The 23,115-nt window shown below is 39.6% G+C and overlaps 1 protein-coding gene across 2 annotated transcripts in view; it reads left to right on the top strand.

The window, feature by feature from the left end:
- UVRAG (UV radiation resistance associated) overlaps positions 1-23,115 on the top strand; it is a 328,593-nt gene that overhangs the window by 295,453 nt on the left and 10,025 nt on the right. For both annotated transcript variants that reach the window (XM_073215998.1, XM_073215999.1), the window contains one exon: positions 7,837-7,928. In XM_073215998.1, the coding sequence (XP_073072099.1) occupies positions 7,837-7,928 (92 nt within the window). The remainder of the gene's footprint in view (positions 1-7,836; positions 7,929-23,115) is intronic.

Here is a 23,115-nt window from a genome sequence, read left to right as displayed (position 1 = left end):
TCCACCTGGCTTATTTCACTGAGCATACTATCCTCTAGCTCCGTCCATGTTGCAAATGATAGGATTTGTTTTCTTCTTATGGCTGAATAATACTCCATTGTGTATATGTACCACATCTTCTTTATCCAGTCGTCTACTGATGGACACTTAGGTTGCTTCCATTTCTTGGCTATTGTAAATAGTGCTGTGATAAACATAGGGGTGCATATGTATTTTTCAAACTGGGCTCCTGCATTCTTAGGGTAAATTCCTAAGAGTGGAATTCCTCAGTCAAATGATATTTTTATTTTTATTTTTTTGAGGAACCTCCATACTGCTTTTCACATGGTTGAACTAATTTACATCGCCAACAGCAGTGTAGGAGGGTTCCCCTTTCTCCGCAACCTCACCAACATTTGTTGTTGTTTGTCTTTTGGATGGTGGCCATCCTAACTGGTGTGAGGTGATATCTCACTCTGGTTTTAATTTGCATTTCTCTGATGATTAGCAATGTGGAGCATCTTTTCATGTGCCTGTTGGCCATCTGAATTTCTTCTTTGGAGAAGTGTCTGTTCAGATCCTCTGCCCATTTTTTAATATGTTATTTGCTTTTTGTTGTTGAGGTGCATGAGCTATCTGTATAATTTGGACGTCAACCCCTTATCAGATATGTCATTTATGAATATATTCTCCCATACTGTAGGATGCCTTTTTGTTCTACTGATGGTGTCCTTTGCTGTACAGAAGCTTTTCAGCTTGATATAGTCCCACTTGTTCATTTTTGCTTTTGTTTCCCTTCCCCGGGGAGATATGTTCCATGAAGAAGTTGCTCATATTTATATTCAAGAGAGTTTTGCCTATATTTTCTTCTAAGAGTTTTATGGTTTCATGACTTACATTCAGGTCTCTGATCCATTTTGAGTTTACTTTTGTGAAAGGAGTTAGACAGTAATCCAGTTTCATTCTCTTACATGTAGCTGTCCAGTTATGCCAACACCAACTGTTGAAGATACTGTCATTTCCCCATTGTATATCCATGGCTTCTTTATCATATATTAATTGACCATATATGTTTGGGTTAATATCTGGACTCTATTCTGCTCCACTTGTCTATGGCTCTGTTCTTGTGCCAGTACCAAATTGTCTTGATTACTGTGGCTTTGTAGGAGAGCTTGAAGTTGGGAAGTGAGATCCCCCCTGCTTTATTCTTCCTTCTCAGGATTGCTTTGGCTACTTGCGGTCTTTTGTGGTTCCATATGAATTTTAGAACTATTTGTTCCAGGTCGTTGAAGAATGCTGTTGGTATTTTGATAGGGATTGCATTGAGTCTGTAGATTGCTTTAGGTAGTATGGCCATTTTGACAATATTAATTCTTCCTACCCAAGAGCATGGGATGAATTTCCATTTATTAGTATCCTCTTTAATTTCTCTTAGGAGTGTCTTATAATTTTCAGGGTATATGTCATTCACTTCCTTGGTTAGGTTTATTCCTAGGTATTTTATTCTTTTTGATGCAATTGTGAATGTAATTGTTTTCCTGATTTCTCCTTCTGCTAGTTCATCATTAGTGTATAGGAAAGCAACAGATTTCTGTGTGTTAATTTTGTATCCTGCAACTTTGCTGAATTCAGATATTACTTCTAGTAGTTTTGGAGTTAAGTCTTTGGGGTTTTTTACGTACAATATCATGTCATCCACAAACAGTGACAGTTTGACTTCTTCCTTACCAATCTGGATGCCTTTTATTTCTTTGAGTTGTCTGATTGTCGTGGCTATGACCTCCAGTACTATGTTGAATAAAAGTGGGGAGAGTGGGCATCCTTGTCCTGATCTTAGAGAAAAAGCTTTCAGCTTCTCACTGTTAAGTATGATGTTGGCTGTGGGTTTGTCATATATGGACATTATTATGTTGAGGTACTTGCCCTCTATACCCATTTTGTTGAGAGTTTTTATCATGAATGGATGTTGAATTTTGTTGAATGCTTTTTCAGCATCTGTGGAAATAATCATGTGATTTCTGTCCTTCTTTTTATTGATGTGGTGGATGATGTTGATGGATTTTCGAATGTTGTACCATCCTTGCATCCCTCAGATGAATCCCACTTGATTATGGTTTATGATCCTCTTGATGTATTTTTGAATTCAGTTTGCTAATATTTTATTGAGTATTTTTGCATCTGTGTTCATCAGGGATATTGGTCTGTAATTTTCTTTTTTTGTGGTGTCTTTGCCTGGTTTTGGTATTAGAGTAATGCTGGCTTTATAGAATGAGTTTGGAAGTATTCCCTCCTCTTCTATTTTTCGGAAAACTTTAAGGAGAATGGTTATTATGTCCTCTCTGTATATCTGATAAAATTCAGCAGTGAATCTATCTGGCCCAGAAATTTTGTGCTTGAGTAGTTTTTTGATTACTGATTCAATTTTATTGCTGGTAATTGGTCTGTTTAGCTTTTCTGTTTCTTCCTGAGTCAGTCTTAGAAGATTGTATTTTTCTAGAAAGTTCTCTATTTCTTTTATGTTATTCTGTTTGTTAGCATATAGATTTTCATAGTATTCTCTAATAATTCTTTGTAATTCTGTGGTGTCTTTTGTGATTTTTCCTTTCTCATTTCTGATTCTGTTTATGTGTGTAGATTCTCTTTTTTTCTTAATAAGTCTGGATAGGGGTTTATCTATTTTACTTATTTTCTCAAAGAACCAGCTCTTGGTTTCATTAATTTTTTCTATTATTTTATTCCTCTCAGTTATATTTATGTCTTTTCTGGTCTTTATTATGTCCCTCCTTCTGCTGACTTTGGGCTTCATTTGTTCTTCTTTTTCCAATTTCCATAATTGTGAATTGAGACTATTCATTTTGGATTGTTCTTCCTTCTTTAAGTAGGCCTGGATTGCTATATACTTTCCCCTTAGAACTGCCTTCGCTGTGTCCCACAGAAGTTGGGGCATTGTGGTGTTGTTTTGTTTGTCTCCATATATTGCTTTATCTCTGTTTTAATTTGGTCATTGATCCATTGATTATTTAGGAGCATGTTGTTAAGCTTCCATGTGTTTGTGACACCAGTGGGCCAAACACATAGGTGTGAGCCTTTTTGTTTTCTTTGTACAATTTTTTTCTAGTTTTATACCCTTGTGATCTGAGAAGTTGGTTGGTACAGTTACAATCTTTTTGAATTTACTGAGGCTCTTTTTGTGGCCTAGTATGTGGTCTATTCTGGAAAAATGTTCTGTGTGCACTTGAAAACAATGTATATCCTGCTGCTTTTGGGTGTAGAGTTCTATAGATGTCTGTTAGGTCCATCTGTTCTAATGTGTTGTCCTAATGCCTCTGTCTCCTTACTTATTTTCTGTCTTATTGATCTGTCCTTTGGAGTGAGGAAAGTGTTGAAGTCTCCTAGAATGAATGCATTACATTCTATTTCCCCTTTTGATTCTGTTAGTATTTGTTTCACATATGTAGGTGCTCTTATGTTGGGTGTACAGATATTTATAATGGTTATATCCTCTTGTTGAATTGACCCCTTTATCATTATGTAATGTCCTTCTTTGTCTCTTGTGACTTTCTTTGTTTTGAAGTCTATTTTGTTGGATACAAGTACTGCAACACCTGCTTTTTTCTCCCTATTAGTTGCATGAAATATCTTTTTCCATTCCTTCACTTTTAGTCTGTGTATATGTCTTTGTGTTTGAAGTGAGCCTCTTGTAAGCAGCATATAGTTGGGACTTGTTTTTTTATCTATTCAGTGTCTCTATGTCATTTGATTGGTGCATTCAGACCATTTACATTTAGGTGATTATTGATAGGTATGTACTTATTGCAATTGCAGGCTTTGGATTCATGGTTACCGAAGGTTCAAGGGTAACTTTGTTACTATCTAAGAGTCTAACTTAACTCATTTAGTATGCTATTATAAACACAATCTAAAGGCTCTTTTTTTTCTCCTCATTTTTCTTCCTCCTCCATTCTTTATATATTAAGTATCATATTCTGTACTCTTTGTCTATCCCTTTTTATTACCTCTGATGACAGCTATTTAACCTTAGGAACACTTCCATCTATAGCAGTCCCTCCAAAATACACTGTAGAGAAGGTTTGTGGGAGGTAAATTCTCTCTACATTTGCTTATCTGGAAATTGTTTAATCCCTCCTTCAAATTTAAATGATAATCTTGCCGGATAAAGTATTCATGGTTTGAGGCCCTTCTGCTGCACTGCATTAAATATATCACGCCATTCCCTTTTGGCCTGTAAGGTTTCTGCTGAGAAGTCTAATCATAGCCTGATGGGTTTTCCTTTGTATGTGATCTTATTTCTCTCTCTGGCTGCTTTTAATAGTCTGTCCTTATCCTTGATCTTTGCCATTTTAACTATTGTATGTCTTGGTGTTGTCCTCCTTGGGTCCTTTGTGTTGGGACATCTGTGCACCTCCATGGTCTGAGAGACTATTTCCTTCCCCAGATTGGGGAATTTTTCAGCAATTACTTCCTCAAAGACAGTTTCTATCTCTTTTTCTCTGTATTCTTGTTCTGGTACCACTAGAATATGAATATTGTTCTGTTTGGATCGGTCACACAGTTCTCTCAGTATTCTTTCATTCTTAGAGATCCTTTTTTCTCTCTGTGCCTCAGATTCTTTGTATTCCTCTTCCCTAATTTCTATTCATTTATCATCTCCTCCACCGTATTTAATCTGCTTTTAATACCCTCCATTGTGTTCTTCAATGATTGGATCTCCATCCTAGAATTCGTTCCTGAGTTCTTGAATATTTTTCTGTACTTCCATGAGCATGTTAATGATTTTTATTTTGAACTCCCTTTCAGGAAGATTCATGAGGTCAGTTTCATTTGAATCTTTCTCAGGTGTATTCATAATTTTGCTTTGAACCAGGTTCCTTTCACATTTCATAATTTGTCTGTTGTGCCCTCTAGTGCCCATAAGCTCTACTCTCTGGAGCTGCCCAGCCCCTGGAGCAATGTCAGGGGTCACGGGGGAGTAGTGTTGGTGTCTGGGGGGATGATAGAGCTGTTTCGTGCTTCCTGGCTACTTTGCCTGTCTCCACTGCCAGAACCAGTGGGCCAAACACACAGGTGTAAGCCTCTGTTTTGTGTTTGTAGCTGCCATCGTGGAGCTTCCCTCTGGCTGGCCTGACACCAAAGCAGGGGCTGCCGGTTTGTGAGCCTGAGACAGGTGCAGGCTAGCCTGGAGGAAGACACAGCAGGCTGAGTGGTGGGGGGCCTTGTATCTGCATAGCCAGCCAGGGGGATGAAACACCTGAAGACCATTTAAGCTCCCAACCTGCTGGTCAGAGTGCACCTGGACAATTTTGTCCACCTGTCCTTTCTCCTGAGCAGTAAGCTCTGTTCAATCCTTGCCCCTTTAGCAGCCCTTTCACTTTTAGGAAGTCTCTCAGACTGCCCACTCAGATCAGCCGGATATGAATCCCTGTTTTCCACAAGCAACTGGAATCTCTGTCTCTCCAGGTATTCCGCCTGTCTCAGCTTTCCAATACCACTAAACCACCAGAGCACCATGCAATGTAGGTTCATGCTCCCAGATCAGATCTCCAAGGCTAGGTTTTCAGCATTCCCAGGCCTCAACTCCCTCCTTGCCTGTTTCTCTTCCTCCTGCCAGTGAGCTGGGGTGGGGGAAGGGCTTGGGACCCACCAGGTCATAGCTTTGGTACATTACCCTGTTCCGTGAGGTCTGCTCTTTTCTCCAGGTGTGTGCAGTCTGGTGTAGCCTTCTTTCCTGTTGCTCTTCCAGGATTAGTTGTATTAAATTATATTTTCCTATTATATATGGTTTTAGGAGGAGATCTCTGTCTCACCTCTCACACCGCCATCTTTAATCCAATCCTCAAATTATCTTCGCCTTACTGGGTCTTAGTTCTTCATTTATGAAAGGAAGGAGATTGGAAAGATCCTGATCTCCAGGATTTCTTTAAAGCTGTAATATTCTAAGACTCTATAATGAAAATAATAACACCACACAGCAAATGAAGAGTTAAAACCTGGGTGGAGGCTTGAAATCCACATATTTTCCTTTTTTGGTTGAAATCAGACTTGGAGAGAAATTTTCATTGTGGTCTCTGAAAGAATTCAACACCCACCTTCCATTGTGGAGCCTGGGCAGTCAATTGACTGTACTGGCTCAGGGACACATAGCTTAGTGTTATTTCAGTATGGTTTTTTGATATTTAATGTTTTTTAGTATGAATCACAGGTGAAATTTCTATGCCATGTGTAAACAATTTTACTTTTTTATGAAACAATGAATTCAGGAATGTCATATTGGGATATCAACCATTTTGTTTTTATCAATATATGGAAAAAATGCTTTTATATTAATAAAAGAAATGATGTCATTTAATATGAAGTAGATCTTATAATTCAAGGTCAGCAAATCTCAGGAGGTGATTTAGGTCACCAAGTTAGCTTTGGAAAAGGAAAAGAATATTTTCCCTTTGTCCTCTCAAGTATTTTTACCAATTTTCCTCTCAGACTTTGAGGTAGATGGTGCAATAGTCTGGTTATGAAAAGGAGGCTCTGACTAATAATATCTTTGTCACTGAAGTATGTGGCGCTGGAGAATTTATTTCCCCTTTCTGGGCTTCAGTTTCCCCATCTGCAAAAGAAACGGATCAGCCTAAATAATTTTCAAGATACCTTTTAGCTTTGACACCCTGTGTTTCTACCTCCTTACTTTTATTTGTGTGTACAAACCATTCAAGAGACCCAATTAGGCTTTGGGGTTCTCCTTTAATAGCTCAGCGTAGTAAGACTGACCTCAGTTTTGGTTAGTGTCACTCACACTTAATTGAAAAATCAATTGAGTACTAGATACAAACAAGAAAACCTTTTTTTGTTGTTGTTAGTAGTAGTTTTATTTTTAAGACAGGAAAATGTTTAAAAGTGTGACTTAGCCACTTTAAACTTAAGTGCTGGAAAAGTACAATTTCTAGACTGATGACCCTTCAAATTTGTACACCAGTATACAAACTGCTTTCTTCGTGTGTATGATGTTGTTTGAAAAATGCATTTCTACAGGGCTGTGTTGTACACTTCCTATGTATTTGATATTGTATGTGTGAGCATGTGTATGAATTTGCACATATATTTACCTCAGATCTCTGTTATGGTCAGTTAAGGAAGCAAATGGCATTCAGAGACAGTGAGAGAGGAGGCAAGGAACAGACAGATGAAACCCATTTAGCAAGTTACCCAACATACCCAGAAGTACACTTCATTTTAGAAAATCAGCCTCTAGCAAACATAAGTAAAGCTAAGAGCAGATCTAGCCCATAGGCCATGGTTTCCTCATACTAACTTTATAGCACTGTGCTCTGGTTCTAGACAAAGAGGAAAGAGATACAAGAGAAATACAAAGCACAACCTCCATCAGAAGTGGCTTGTTATTTCTTTGTTTCATAAGCACTGATGGAGCACCAGCACTGTCGGGCCCTGTTGGGAATCAGAGATGAGTACAGCACAGCTCCTACCCTTGATACAAAGGGGAAAAAGGGCCAGATGTGCTTAGAGTGTATAATACCAGCCTTTTGTGTTGCCAGTGAAATAACTGATTTTATGGTGTGTGTCCTGGGGGCTGATATTAGCAAACCATATGGGGGTTCTTTGAAATATCCTGATTCCACATTTGATCATCCTTAGTATTCTCTAACTGTAAGGGGCAAGGGAACAGGAAATGAAGAGGCCACCTTTAAATACCATCCCAAAAGTGTGGTTGATATTGGGATCGTACATTTATATTTCCTCTCTTAGAGTTAAAAAACCTTAGTGTTATGGAAGCATTGCCAAGTATCTGCCAGAATTTCTTTTAATTCTATTTTTCTATCTTTGCAGCTAAGATACCAACATGGACTAGGGACTCCAGACTTGAGGCAAACCCTTCCTAACCTGAAAAACTTCATGGAGCATGGACTGATGGTCAGATGGTGAGTTCCTTAATCTCTGCCCCCAGAAACTGCAATGTGGATAATACTCCTGAGAAGCTTTCTCGACTTCCACATCGCTGCACACCTGCCTTCTGTGTTTTCTTGCATAGGATGATAACTGAAGAAAAGGAAAGTCATCTGTAAGACTTATGTAGGTCTAAGCTCCAGGCTGGCCAAAGAGGGTGACTGACCCTTGGGAAGAGGGCATATTGGTGGGGTTATTGTTTGAGCACTGGCAGACTAGCTGGGCAAGGAATCCTTGAGTGCATTGCTGAGGCTGAAGTTGGCAAACAACAACATGATTCATGAGCATCAGATCAGTGGTATGAGAATTAAGAGAAGAAAGTGGACAGAAATAGGTCAGGCCTTCAGGACCTAGTCTGAGACCAGGAGGCACATGCTAGAATGTGTCTTATATTTGATTTCCATGCCTGTTTGTACCATGAGAACAAGCTGCAGCGTAAAGTGCTTATCCTGGTAGATATGGGAGGGCAAGTCTGCTGCAAAGAAGGCATCACGTTGATTCAGTTGACTTAAATGAATGGAAAGATGTTGGCTCCAGCCATTTAGTAATTCTTGACATTTGAACCCTTGAATGATGGACAATAACTTAACACAATCATGTGAATGGAATTCAGGCCTTTAGAGTAGACAACTGGGAGCAGCCTAGTTTCTTCTGAAGAACACTGGCTTCTTATCCCTTATCTTTTTCTAATCTGCTGTGTGAACTTAAAAGTCCTACCTCTCTTAATTTCCTTATCTGTAATCCCTGCCTTGCTCATCTCGCCAGTTTGTGATGAGGATAAGCTGAGATGTTGGGGAGAAGAGTACAAGATTGGTTTCGTTCCTTCTGTGTCACAAGGAGAGCCCTCGGGAATAATAAGGAGGTGACATCTGTGACTGACGTTTACTTGGAGGTTTTTGTTTTTTGTCTCCTGTGATCTTCAAAGGGCAAGTTTCAGATGTCTGATTTTAAAAAAGATTCCTGAAGAAATACCCAAGTGTTTAAAGAATACTACTCACAATATCAAGATAATTATAAAAGCTGAGTGTTGATTTGGATCTGTATACCCTGAAAAATAAAAGATGGGATTTGTGATTTAATTGAAAATAATAGTAATAGCAATAGTGACCAAAGCGAGGTAGCTGCCATTTATTTAGCATCGTCTTTGTGTGAAGTTCTGAGATGGGCCTTCTGGAGGGTAGCAAGAAGTATAAGGCTTGTGCTCTGGCTGGAACAAGGTGTGTAATTCATGAGAGGTTTTATAAAAGAAATGGTAAGTGACCTAAAATAATCAAAAAAAGAGGCAACCCACAACACTACCTGATTAATCACTAAATGAATCCTGATCAATACAGACAGCAAGGTGTCCCAGTGTCACTTATGGAAGAGTCTGTCTTTTGTCCACTGTTTGATAATGCCTCTTTCATATACCAAATTCACTTACATACATGGACTGTTTCCAGGCCCCCTATTCTGCTCTGCTTTATTTGTCTATCCATGGGCTAGTACCACATTTTTAATTATTGTGAGGTATAATTTCTGTAAGTCTCGTTGAGGTTTGAGGATGCCCAATAAATAGCATCCCTCCTGATACTTGGAAACATTTGAGAGAAGAGATACAAGAGACAGAGTAATAGAAATCAAAATGTCAATTTTCTTACTGATAAAGCTGCATGGAAAATGTGACTTTAGATCTGTAATAAAAAGGGCTTGCAAAGATGTCACTCAAAATAAAATTTAACCCTCACAGTCACAATGAACTGGAAAACCCCAGGCTTTCCCCACAGAGGCAGGCCCTTAACTACACTGCAGAGAGCAGGCAGATGACTCCTGCAGGAACCCAGATGGGGCTGGCCAAGAATACGCAGGTTTTATGTTTCCCTCTAAAGTTACCTGTCAGAAAAGGCCCCCCTCTAAGAGTGAGAGAGTGGAAGGAGGGAGAGAGGCCAGGAGTGTCGCCTCTAAGTCCTTCAGAGCAAGGGAAAAGGAGGATACTCCCAGCTTCCTGGTCCCCGGCAGGGTGAGGCTCCCCTCACCATTCTTCAGAGCACTTCTGGCTTTTCTTGGCTTGTGAATTATATTTGAATGATGTCACAACTTTGGGATATTGGGTCTTCCTAACTATGAACATGGTATCTTTTTGTTTTCTTTTTGTCTTTAAAACATACCTTGGTGAAGTTCTAAAATTTTCTTCATAAAAATCTTACACATCTTTTTTTATTAGCTACTTAGTCCTAGATATCTTACTATTTTGGTTGCTTAAAAAAATTTTTTTTATAACATATTCAACTTCTTTGTAGCTAGTATACTGGAATACCACTGATTTTTGTATTTTGAGAGTATATCTAGCAACATTGCCAACATCAGTTACAATAGTTTGTCTCATATTCTCTTGGATTTTCTGTATATACAGTCTTTTTTTTTTTTTAAGTGAATGATGGCATTGTTTCTTCCCTCCTGGTTTTACAACTTCTGTTACTTTTCTTGTCTTATGTTTTATTATGGAAGAGAAGCAGTGATAGTAGATATCCTTCTGTTATTCCTGACTTTAAGGAGATTGCTTCTAACTTTTCACTCTTAAGCATTTATTTATTGCAGTTTGGGGTAGATGTCTTTTTTTATTAGCAGAAGGAAGTTTCTTTCTGTTCCCACCTCACAAGGTTGTTTTCAAACCATGAATGTGTGTATTTTGAATGTTTTCAAATGCTTATTCTGAATCTATTGAGATAATACTGTTTGTTCTCCTTTACTGTGTTAATATGTTAATAAATATTAAGTACATTTTCTAATGTTAAACCATCTTCACCTTTTGGGGTACACTCTACTTGGTCACGACTTAGTATTTTTTTTCTATATTACTGAATGTGATTTGCCAATATCTTAGAATATCTGCGTCTGTGGACTAAGATGAGACTACTAGCCTATAATTTTTCTTTCCCATATAATAATCCTTGCCTGATTTTGGTAACAAGGTTTCAACAGCTTTATTAAATAAAGTAAGGATCTTTCCCTTCTCTCTAGTCTCTGGAACAATTTATATAAGATAAGAATTATTTGTATCTTGAAGATCTGATAGAATTTAGCAAAAGTCTAGTGTTTTTTTCTTTGTTGAGGGGGAAATGTAGTTTTTAAGAATTATTTGTATCTTGAAGATCTGATAGAATTTAGCAAAAGTCTAGTGTTTTTTTCTTTGTTGAGGGGGAAAGTGTAGTTTTTTTAACCTACTGGTTTAATATTTGTAATGATTAATAGGTCTGTTTATTTTCTATTTTTTCAATTCCTCATTAACTCAGTCTAGTCTGATTTCTAGTTCTATCAGTATACTTAAATTCCTTTTTTTCTTGGTAGGTCCTACTGAACTCTATGTTGCCAGACTCAGAGGTCACTTATCTGTGCTTATCCTGTTCCACATCTGGTGGCATTGGCCCTGCTGGACATGCCTGCCTTCTTGGAACACTCTCCTTGCTGGGCTTGCCATACTACTGCCCTCCCCTGGTTCTCTTCTTTCAGGTGCTCTTTGTCTGTTTTTCATATTCCTCCCCCCTTACCTGATGGTTTAATCTGGAGTTTTGATCTTCATGGTCCCATCTGAGCTCCTCCTCCTCTTTTCTCTCCACTCTCTTCTAATGTGACCTCATCCATTCCCTCAGTTTTGAAAACCATCTATATGTTAACAATTCCCAAAGTTACATTTTCAGCATAAACCTCTCCTGCAAACTCTGAATAGTCAAAGACCTACTTGACCTCGCCCCCGGGAGCACCCCAGGCACCTCAGCCTCAACATACCTAAACTGCCCTTCATCAGTCTTCTTCCTCTTGGTGCCCTGTCTACCCCGTTGCTCACACCGCGGGATCACCCTTGATTCCCTTCTTTTCTTCACTCCTACCATGTCTAATCAGATTCATCAGCACGCACTGTCATCTCTACCTGCAGAACATGTATCAAATCCAACCATTTCCCACCATCTCTACCACCATGGCCGCAGTGTGAGCCACTGCCCTCTCTTACCTAGACGCTGCACTAACACAGTCTTCTCCCCAATTCACTCTTGTCCCACCTCTGTTTATTCTCTGCAGTAGCCAGAATAATCGTTTTAAATTGTAGCTATATCCTAGTTACCTCCTAGCTCCAGCAACTAGAGCAAAATCCAAGCTCTCCTTCATGGTCTGTCGGGCCCCTGCCTCTCCCCACTTCCTCAGCTGACACCACTCTCCCCCTGTTCGCACGTACGGTCACTGTACTGACCACCTCTGTCGCATGATCAAGTTCTTTTCTGACTCAGTCATCACACTCCCTGTCCCTCTCTGGACAATGTGCTGTCCTCCCTTCTCTCCTACCACCATCCTCTCAAAGAAAACAGTTGTAGAAAAGATACAATAGCTTGATTAGCGAAGAACAGACTACCTTGGCTAGAGGGCAAATTCATTTAGCAGAAAACAGTGAGCTTACACAATTTGGAACCCTTTTCAAGAGAAAGAATACAAAACTGCAAAAACAAAATTACAGGGAAAAATAAGTATTTAAAATGAGAAACAAAATCACAACAAATTACAGGAATTTTAGAGATTAGATCCCTTTCTTTTGAGATCTGTTGAGACAGTTCACCCAAAATGCTTACATAGAACTGCTTGCTCATTGCAAGCTGACTGCCCTTCCCTCCTAAAACACTACAATTTGCAGCAACTCTTAATTTCTAAGACACACAGAAATTAAATGACTTTCCACGCATGGTTGACCCATGAACCTGTAGCAATAAACCTAGAGTTTAGGTCTCCTGGCACTGACATAGTAAACCCACTTAGCTCCACACACACACATTTATGTAGCAGCGCCCCCCTGGGCCACCTGGGCCAAGGACATAAACATGGAACAAATGGTAGGTGTACTTTATGGTGCTCTGATGAAAAATGGGCTACAGAGGTAGATGCAAAATACCACAAACTGCATGCTACCTAGTGATTCCAAGTCAAGACCACTGTAGAAAATCAGGCTGGAAGTTACAAATCTAAACAAAGCTGGAGCAAGCACTTTTAGGCGCAGAGGAAATCTGAGAATTTCCAAGAGCAACCATGGACTGAGGCGTTACCTCCCCAAGCCTGAGCTCCTCAGGGCAAAGGGTAAAAAAACTTCTGCTCCTAAGGGAGCCTCTTAGGTTTTTTGTAAAAGAAAACACTTCCATGTTCTGTGTGGTTGTTACCATTCACAGACCGGTCCCTGTGGAAGCAGATTTGCTGTATGTTTTGGTGTCGAGGATTTAAAACTGACTGAGGATCAGTACAGTCACTGAATTCCTCCTTACGGTGAACTTCAAAGTTATGTGACAACTTGTTCTGTTTTTTTAAATAAGACAGTGTGATTAAAATTCCTTTAGTGAAATAATGTTTTTACCTTCACATTGCAGAATTCTTATCTAATATCAGAAGCATCTACCTGATTAATCATAAAACTAACCTCTTTTCCTCATGAACACAGATGCATGGGGCACAGTCAGTCCTCAGTGCTTTATGCTCTTTCCCAAAAAAAATCCCCATTTTCTCATCCTAGGATCACTGACTCCATTGTAACTGCCAACCAATGCCATTTTTGAAAAGTAGAATTTCAACTCGAAGGTTGTACTCTTGAATATCTAGGTTAAAAACCACTAGCATGCCACTTAAACATCCCAGTTTTCTTTCTCTTACTGCTAACAGCAGAGTGGTCCAAGATTCAAATTAACGTGCACACACACTGCTGATGCTAGTATTGAATTATGGTCAGGGAAGAATGCACACACAAGTTGCTACATGATGGCTGCCAGTAAGATGATAAGTTTAAAGAGATTATGTGCTGTGAATGGGCCATGTGATGGGGCCCAGCATCTGGGTCCTGAGACAGTGTCTCAGTTATGACTCTTCACTGCTCTCTCCCCCATCTCAACTGACCAGAAGACAGCACGCTCATTTCTGACCTCAGACAAGTTGCCCCTACCTAGACTAGCCTGCACTTGCATCTGCCCTATCCACATGCAATTCTCAGTTCAAGACCCAGCTCATACCCTGTCTCACTCTTTCTCTCACTCAGCAAGCATAGTGGCAGATACAGAGGTACATGTGTATTCCCTCAGTAGCTTAGGTTAATTTCTCCCACCAAGCCTTACCCACTAGGCTTTTAAGCAGATTGTATCTTACTCTTCCTGCAGTCCCAGCCTGGCTTTAAGGAAGGAGGTGTGGTAAATGATAAGCATGTGAGTGAATGAAAAAGCTTTCTGTCCTGTTCTGTTGATGGAATATGCTCCTTGAACTTGCAAGTCTAATTACAATGAAATAGGAACAAACAGTATATAATAGAGAATAGAAAGTCTGAGGTACTACAAGAAAGGTACTTAAGTTTGGAACATATGTGGTGTGGGGATGTGGGTCAGAATTAGGTAAGCCTTCACTCAGGAGACAGCAGGTGAGTGGACCTGGAGCACAAGAAGGATTTGGGTCTGTGAAGATTGGGGTGTAGGGCAGAGGAGGTTAAGAAAACCGTTGGCCAATTTGAGAGAGCGCGGAAAGGCTATGTGTTTGAGTACCAACTCTTCCACCTCCTGTCTTGTGACTTCAGGCAAGTTTATGCTGTCAGCTTAAATTTAAAAAGTGGAGATACAGTGCCTACCTGATAGAGTTGCTATAATGATTAGATCTGCAAATACCTAGCACACTGCCTGGCACATAGTACTCATAGTAACTATTATTATAAATATGTAAAGGGTAAATGGATCAGTTGTTTTCTCTGTTTCAAAAATTAATTCCATTCTTTGTTATAGGTGTTTTGTTTTTCCTTAAAATCTACAGTCATGTAGAATATGTTTCTTGGTCACATCTTAAAAATAATGCCTCATGCTGTCTTATACCTTAATGGTGCAAAATACTTGCCATCTCCCTCTCCCTTTCCCCAAGTCCTTTATAGGGCCCTTCTGAAGCCTTAGAGATAAGTACCGTACAAATCTGCTCACCTACCTACTTTTTTTGGTACCTACCTTCTTAGGTAACACTCACCTGTAGTTAGACGTTACAAATGGTACAAGTCTTATTTGCAAAGCTTTCTCTGTTTTTATTTAAGCTTGCAACAGCTTTGTGAGGGAGGAAGGGTGAGGGTGATGAGCACTATTTTCAGATCAGAAAACTGAGACTTGGAAATGTGGAGTTCCTTGCCAAAACCACGTGATTACAGATTGAATGGGAACCAGAACCCCAGATTATCTGACTCTTAGTCCCATGTACTTTTTACTATACCGGGCTGCCCCTTAGTAGTTGCCATTCTTTTCCTTCTCTGCCCTTCCCCAGCCCTCTTATTAATTTCTAACCCCTATTACCTTCCACAGGGAAATCCACCAAAGTCAAATCCAGAGTACTAGAAAAATGCACTGCAGTATCAAGCCTGCAGTTCTGGTGAAAACCTTCTTTATTACATATCCTACCCCACCTACCTCAGAGAGACAGGAAACAGTCATAAAACTTTGGAAAGAGTTTAAGGACTTTAAGACCAAAAGAAACAAAATTGATTATATGTTTCAATTCCATTGGTAAAGAAACAAGAAAACTAAAGGAAGCACATGGGTTGGCCTAAAATGTATGTTTACACATAGTGTTTGTCTTCCTTGAATTTCATGTTATTTTTTCAGAATAAGACATGATAAAATTAGGGTGTTAAAACCATCTGTCCTGCTTTATACATGACATTTTTAATCCTAAACTTAATTTTTCCTGACCTAAAAGCTTAAATTTAGCAGCTTCATGCAAGGCAATGTGATACATCAGAAGGAGCATGGGATTTGGGAATCAGAAAGCACAGGCTTCAATTTCAGCTCTATCATTTAATTTTCATTAAGCTCTTTTTGAGTATCAGTTTTTTAAATGGAGTTAATAGCATCAGCCCCATTTCCCAAGCATAGTTGTATGGAACAAATGATATAATGTCTGCCCAAGTGGCTTATAAACTGAAGAGGACTGTACAAAGCATTATTATTATTCATGCATTTAACAATTGATTAAGAGTCTCCTCTGGGAATAGCACTCTTCAAAAGACGAAAGAAGATTCAAAGTGTAAGATTTGCCCTGCCATTGCTTAGTTGACAGTTGTTTAGTTTATAACGTAATAGAGTAGATAAGACAAATTAAATATTTTGAAGGACATGAGTTGCAAAAATATTCATTGTTCACTCAGACTGAGAGTCTGCAACCCAGCTTCAGAGGAGACTCTGTTACAGTGATGGGGGCCCACCTTTAACTGACACCTTTAACTGACACAGCAAATGTGCTGTGTTTATGGAGATTGCATCAATTGCAGTGACATTAGTGAGGAGGGAACACTGAGGAGAAGTATCCTTAGCTGTCTGTAGTTTGCTGGGCTATTTCTCCAGATTCTGTCTAGCGTTTAGTGAGGGTGACCTTTGGGAGAAGCAATAGCAGCCTTATATGTGGTCATCTCACTTCACTGGTAAAATCTCTAGATAGTGTTTCTGTTGACCTATTTCTGATCTAGTCTTCCATTCCTTTTTATAAATAGAATCAAGCTCAACAGCTTTTTAAAATAAATAGGAAAGTATCTGAGAACTTTGGCACATTTTAAGAAAATATTTTGGGATTTTTTTTGTTTTTTTGTTTTCAGTCACCTGAGGATAATGAAAATCTAGAGCAAATAAGCCAGTCTACTGTCTTTAAATCAGAACAGCTTTTAAACCAAACCATTCACCTTTGAAAAAGAGGCCGTATCCCACATTACATTTTTTAAAAGCCCACTTTTTAAAAGCAAATCTGTCCTCTTTCCCCTCCATCATGCTTATGCTGAATCAGGACTAGTTTCTGGCAGGTGACCCCCGAGGGACTTAGGAAACACGTCTAGCTGATGTTGGTTTTTAAATTTAGATCAAATGACATCGTCTTTGAAGTCTCAAGAGCACTGCTCTAGGTAGCTGTATCAGACAGGCTTGCTTTTCAGAGGTCTTCTTGCAGGCTGGCATCCTTAATATGAGAAGTGAAGCCTGGTCAAACGTAAATGAAAAGGAAAGTTTTATTGGAGTTATTTACTCTAACATAGCTTTTTGAGAAGGAACCTCGACGAGTCATCTCATTGCCTCTAGACAGGAGCACACAAGGCATATGGGTATCTGTAGTTTTTTAAAAGACCTTGGGGTACCAGGCTTCTTCCATAACTCATTCCAGAGTTTAAACACCCTCGCTTCAGGAAATTCTTCCCTATATTTAACTTACAGGCCCCCTTCTGCGGTTAACACCCATTTCCGCTTTTTTCTGTCTCCAGTCGGGATGGAGAACAGCTGGCCAGCGTCCTTTGTGTGCTGACCCTCCGTCAGCGACAGAAAGTCATTTGGGTGTCCCTGGGCTGCTTTTCTCAACTTCCAGCAACCAAGTCTTTGAACTAAATTATATTTCTCTCTTTGTTTATTTCTGCTTTCCTTTTGATTATAAAATAATAATATATGGCTGGTGAATAAAATTTGGAAGATATAAAAATGGAGGGAATGGGGGGAAACAATAGCCCCACAATCCAGGGACAAAACCAGTAAGTCAGTTTTCTATGTATTTCTTAATGTAGTCGAGATCATGTCATCTATAGCAGTACTGTCTGATAGAAGTAGTATTTCAGAGCCACATATGTAAACTTAAAAAAGAGGTAAAAAGGAATAGGTAAATTAATTTTCACGATATTCTTACTTAATTTTAATAAAATCTAGTGAAATAACTTGTCAATGTGTAATCATTATTTTTTAAATTACTAATAAAATAGTTCACACTCCAGTTTTCATACTAAGCCTTATAGAGCCAGTGTATATTTGACACAGCACATGTGAAATCCAACTGGCCACAGTGCAGGTACTCGTGACCTGCGGCTGGTGGCCGCAGTGTTGGGCAGCCCAGTCCTTGCTTTTTTGTATATCACATCTGAAGCCTTTTTACCAGTGCCATTAAAAACTTTTTAGTGTCATTTTAATGGCTATATAAAATTTATCATTTAGATGTACTGTAACTGGTATCTTTGGTTTTCTTTTTCATGGTATAAGCCACCCTGTAGTGTTTTTCTGTTTTTCTTTTTTTTACATTAACTAAATGTTTTTCAACACATTGCTGAAAGAAAAGAAACATGCATTATTTCTTTTGAGTACAGGTAATTATATCCACTTATTCATAAAACAAATATATTCACTTGGTATCTACCATGTGCCTCTGCACTACACAAGTTTGGAAGGTGCTGGAGTGAATTTCAAGAAATAGAAGACCAGGTCCTTTCCATACAAGTTTAAAAGACTTGACTGCACAATTTGACTGCACACATATTTTATTCTGCCTTAAATTTCCCCCTTCATTTCTTATTCTACCCCACTACGTACACACTCACAGCCAGGTTAGTTCCCCCTTATCCTTCACGGCACCAATCAAATATAACCTCCTCTGATGAGTTCTTCAGATGATTACTTAACTGGTTCCCTCCTCCATTAGAATGCACGAAATGTGTATTGTATACAAACACCATGGTGTTCTGGTTATTGGTTAACTCTGTCTTGTCTACGAGAGTAGGAACTCCTTAGTGATGTAAACCTGATTTTACGTACCTCTTTATTCCCAGAGGCCAGCAGACTGCCAGGCAGGGAATGTGGGTTTTAAGTATGTGTTGAAATCCGAGTGATCATATGAAGCATCAGTTGGGTGATACAGTTACAAGTCCTGTAGTGTTCAGAGTTCAGAGAGATCACTTTAGATTGGCATGGTTGATTAAGGCTTAATAAAGAAAGTAGGACTTGAATTGGACTACGGAAGATACTTAAATGAAGAGAGGGAAGGAATTAACAGAAAAGCCATTTACATATCCTGCCCTAAGAAGTCAGTGTTTATCAGGAGGGATTCTTTAGCATGTGTTAACTATTAGCAGATAAGCATCCTTCTAGATCTAAAGCACTGTACTAAGTCTCAAGAAGGCTATAGAGACAGGGTCTTTGCCCCTCATAATCTGACAAAGGTTTGAAGCCTTTAAAATGGCCACTGGCTGCTTCAGTGTGGCCTTTGAGTTTAAGCTCCATTGAGATATAACTCCCTGTGTTTCAACTTTGAAATAAAGATCATCCTACATGGTGTTTCTTCGATGATTCTTCCACTAGTGGATAGCAATGTATAATAAGTAGTGCCAATATAGCTAATATCAAGGACTTTCTTCCAGAGTACTTTTAATGTATTATTCAGTTAACTCATTTAATCCTCACAACAACCCTGTGAATTAGGACCCACTGTCCTTGCTCATCTCACAAATGAAGATGCTGAGGCACAGAGAGGTTAAAATAAAGGTGACACAGCCATCAAGTGTAGGAGCTGAGATTTGAACCCAGCAGAACCGTTTTAGGGCCCCTACTTTATTTCTCAGGACAGCCCCTCTTGAAATTATGTCAAGAATGAAATGTTTTATATAAGGGATCATTTAGCATCTTATAACCCTCTCCTAGCTGTCTCCATTCCTTTCTGACTACTCCTTATCTCCTTTCCTTCTACCTCATCATAAAAAACTAGAGCTCCTCCAGGTTCAGTCCTCAGCCCTTTTTTCTCTCATTTTATTCTTCACCCCAAGGTGACCTTATCTACAACCATCATTTTAATTATCACTCACACTGAAATGAAGCACAAGTGTAAATCTTCAGCCCCAAATCTCTTCCCTGGTATTAGCTCTACTCACATGGCCTCCTGGATGTTTTCACAGAACATTCTGTGTGCCCATGTTTTTTTCTTCCTGTCTTCCACCCCGGCCTTGTGGTCTCCTGGTGCTCTGTTCTCAGCAAATGGAATCTCCAGCCATTCATCCACTGTTCAGAAAGCCAGGCATAGTCCTCGGTTCCTCCCTTTCTCTCTTCCCCCATGCCCAGACTTAGCAACCCTGCAGATTTCCCCTGATGTGTCTACTGGTCTATATGGGAATGTTTCCATTCTGATCCCAGCCTCACCTATACTATACAGATCATGTCTCACCTATACTACTGCACAGCCTTTGGTCCCCCAGCGTCCACTTGGGGGCCCCTCCAGGCTGTTCTCCAACTTCAGCCAGAGTGTACCTTTCAAAACGCAGATCAGTCAGTCATTTAATCTATCCCTCTTTCTTCCTCACCACCCTCCCTACCAAACACACATGCCCCTTGCCTAAAACAGTTTGGTGATTTACATAAAGAGGGAGTTTCTGAATGTGGCCTAAGGGCTTCTGCATGATCTAAACCTTGTTTTCCTCTCTACCTTTATCTTGTCACACTCCTCTTCACTCAATAAACTTTTGGGTCCTCAAACATTGCTCTCTCTTTTGACATAGGGTCTTGGGTGTACCTTTTGCCTAGAAGATACTCTGACCCACCAACCCATTCTTCACTTGGTGAAGAATTCTACTAGCCCTTCAAATGTTGGCCTTTTCTGGGTCAGTTCTCTTCGCCATGTGCGCTCCTGCATAGCCTGTGTCAGGTTGCCATTTTACATTTATGCCTGTAACTTTGTAGCAGACGTCCTTTCTCTCCCACATAGTGTAAGCTCCACAGAAGCAGGAACCATGGCCTCTTCCCAGTCATTGTACCCCCGAGTCTAGTGCACAGTGTGTAATAGACACTCAGTGTATATTCAAATAACAAGTAAGTCATTTAATTTGTTCATATGTTGTTAATGCATACAGTCTTATACTGCACCTATTTTTGGTACAGACGACTAAAAAAGATAAGGCTCCCAATGTATTATCCCTGCAGTTCCAGTCTCTTACTGAACAATGATGAAATGTCAGCTAACTGTAATTCAGCAAGCACTTCTTCTGGTGGCCTCCGGCATCTCTCAGAATGGTGGCAGAGCTATCCATTTTTTCTTTTAAAATATAAGCCCCATGGTTTGGTTCATGCAGAGCTTGTTAGAAATGTGGTAGTAGTCCAGCTTTAGCAGTATCTTTCGAAGACTTAATTTCACAGATTCTGTCATTGCCCTCTGCCGTCTAAAGCTTCCTTTCTTTCTCCTTGCAAGTCTTCTTTTTAAATTCTGAAAGCGTTTTTCTGACCAAGGTTTTAATTTCCCTATTGAGTTGTTTCTGGGGCTGGGCTCTGGAAGACTGCTGTTCCTCTGGTTTCCCTGGCAAAGAGAGTTATTTTTTTAACTCTTTTCAGCATAAACACTTTATTACTCCCGTGTCTCAGTCGTTGGTCCAGACACTCCAAAGGGTCCCCAGGTATCATCCCTGGCATTTCTTTCCATTTCTACAGAGCATTTTACGGTCCTCATGATTTTTGTTGCCTGTGATTTCAGTACATTAATTTGATGGCTTCTTAAGGTGAAAGTTGATGGGTGAAGTGATTGATTTGACCCCTCCTGGGACCTCTCTTTGTCTCCCTGGAGGATCATGTTCTATTGCCTGACCCCAGGGAGCTCAGCCTTAAAACCAGGCTGGCCTCTTGATGGTCTCTGCACTGTGGGCACCCCACTCAGCCTCTGTGCATGGGCCCTTCTTTACCAAGCGGGCCCTGTTGCCCAGGGCCATGGATGCCTGTGAAACTTAGTTTCACAAATTCATCTTTCCATCAGTACTTAGTTCAAATAAAATCTAAAAGCTCCCTTGTTCAGTCATACCTTTTTAAACTGTTTTTATTTAGTCAGACTTTGGCAGGAAACCTTCAATCTGAGCCCAGGGGAAAAGTGACCATTGGCACAGATTTCAGTCTACGCTTTTGGCCCAAGATTGTTTTCTATTTTTATTTTGTTTCTCATTTTGGTTACCATCCAGGGCAAAGATTAAGCCCTTGCACTTATCTGGTAATGGTGAGAGGCCTTTAGATTGCTTGCCTGTGGCCAGAAGACTACATGCTTAAAACTGTTAACCCCCAGCTACCTCCTGGGAGATAAGATCTAGCTGTTAAATTTGGCTTTCCCAAAAGGAGGCTCTGTGCTTCTATTTGATCTGAGAAAGAGAAAGGAGAAAGATAAATCCCAACCTTTGCTAGATTTTGAAAAAGGATAGTAGCCTAATTTATGGAGGTTGTTATTTTTTTTTTAAACTAACTTTATGTCATAATTTTGTAGCCGCCAAAAGGCGTAATTCTACCTCAGCTTCGCCTTGGCAACCTGCTTTTGGCACTCTTGAGCAGCCCTGTCATTGCTCTGCATTATTTAAGCAGTAATCCTTAAGAAGGTGAGAAACTATTATTGCTTTTTAGCACAGTTGACATGCTATTGGCGCAAGGAGTACCCAGAGCTTCAAACATTTCTTATGGCCATAAACCAACTTAAACACCTCCATAGAGGTCTCACTGCCATGAGGTCATAGCTTGCTACAAGGGGGAGAAAGAAGAAGATCAAATGTTGTTTAAAAAGTTTTTTTTCTTTTTAAGTATTCTCATTCCACCGAGCTGTAGCTGTAGATTTTGGCCAAGCTCCAGACAGTCAAGATTGAGCATTTTGACCAGCTGTGATCAAGTAATGTTCCTCAGAGGAAACATTTTATAGGAGGGAAAGACACATATTTGAGACAGTGAATTGTACTCTCTCCTAATACTTTATAATATGAGACCTGGTTTAGACAGATAAGCACAACTGAATCTGAAAGAGAATAGGAGAAAAATAATCTTTCCAAACAGCTAAAAATTCACCTCAATTTCAAGAACTCTCTTGATGTGGTCTTTGTTTTTCCTTTATTTCATTTTCCCCTAAGCCTCCACATGGATATCATTCCATGGCAAATGTATTTCTGTTCATAATTGATACTTAGAATGCACCAGCATTCTGGTAACAGCATAACAAGGCCTAGGAAATAAAATACCAATACAAAAAAAGCCACACAAACTTGATGTAGGCAACAAGAGGAGAGAAGGAAAAGATACCAAGTCTCTTGACCTAAAAATTATTCTTTGGCGTCTCACTCTGCCCTCAGCTAGAAGTAAAGGTCAGATGTAGTTGTTTTGGTGGCAAGTCCAAGGGACTAGAGAAAGAAGGAAGCGAACACTTATTTAGTCAGACTGCTTCTGTTAAAGCACTCAGTTGCTTCGTAACCCTGGGAAAGTTACCTAACGTCTGTGCCTCAGCTTCTTCATCTGTAAAATGAGGGTGAGGTTTGTAATACTTCATGAAGATGTGAAGATTACCTGAAACCATGGATAAAGATGTTAATAGAGTACTCATTCCATAGCACTTCTTAAGTATTGTGATTGT

Source organism: Manis javanica, chromosome 11 (assembly GCF_040802235.1).
Source record: "Manis javanica isolate MJ-LG chromosome 11, MJ_LKY, whole genome shotgun sequence".
NCBI lineage: Eukaryota > Metazoa > Chordata > Mammalia > Pholidota > Manidae > Manis > Manis javanica.
Note: the sequence above shows the minus strand (reverse complement) of the source record. Positions and strands in the feature narration are given on the sequence as shown.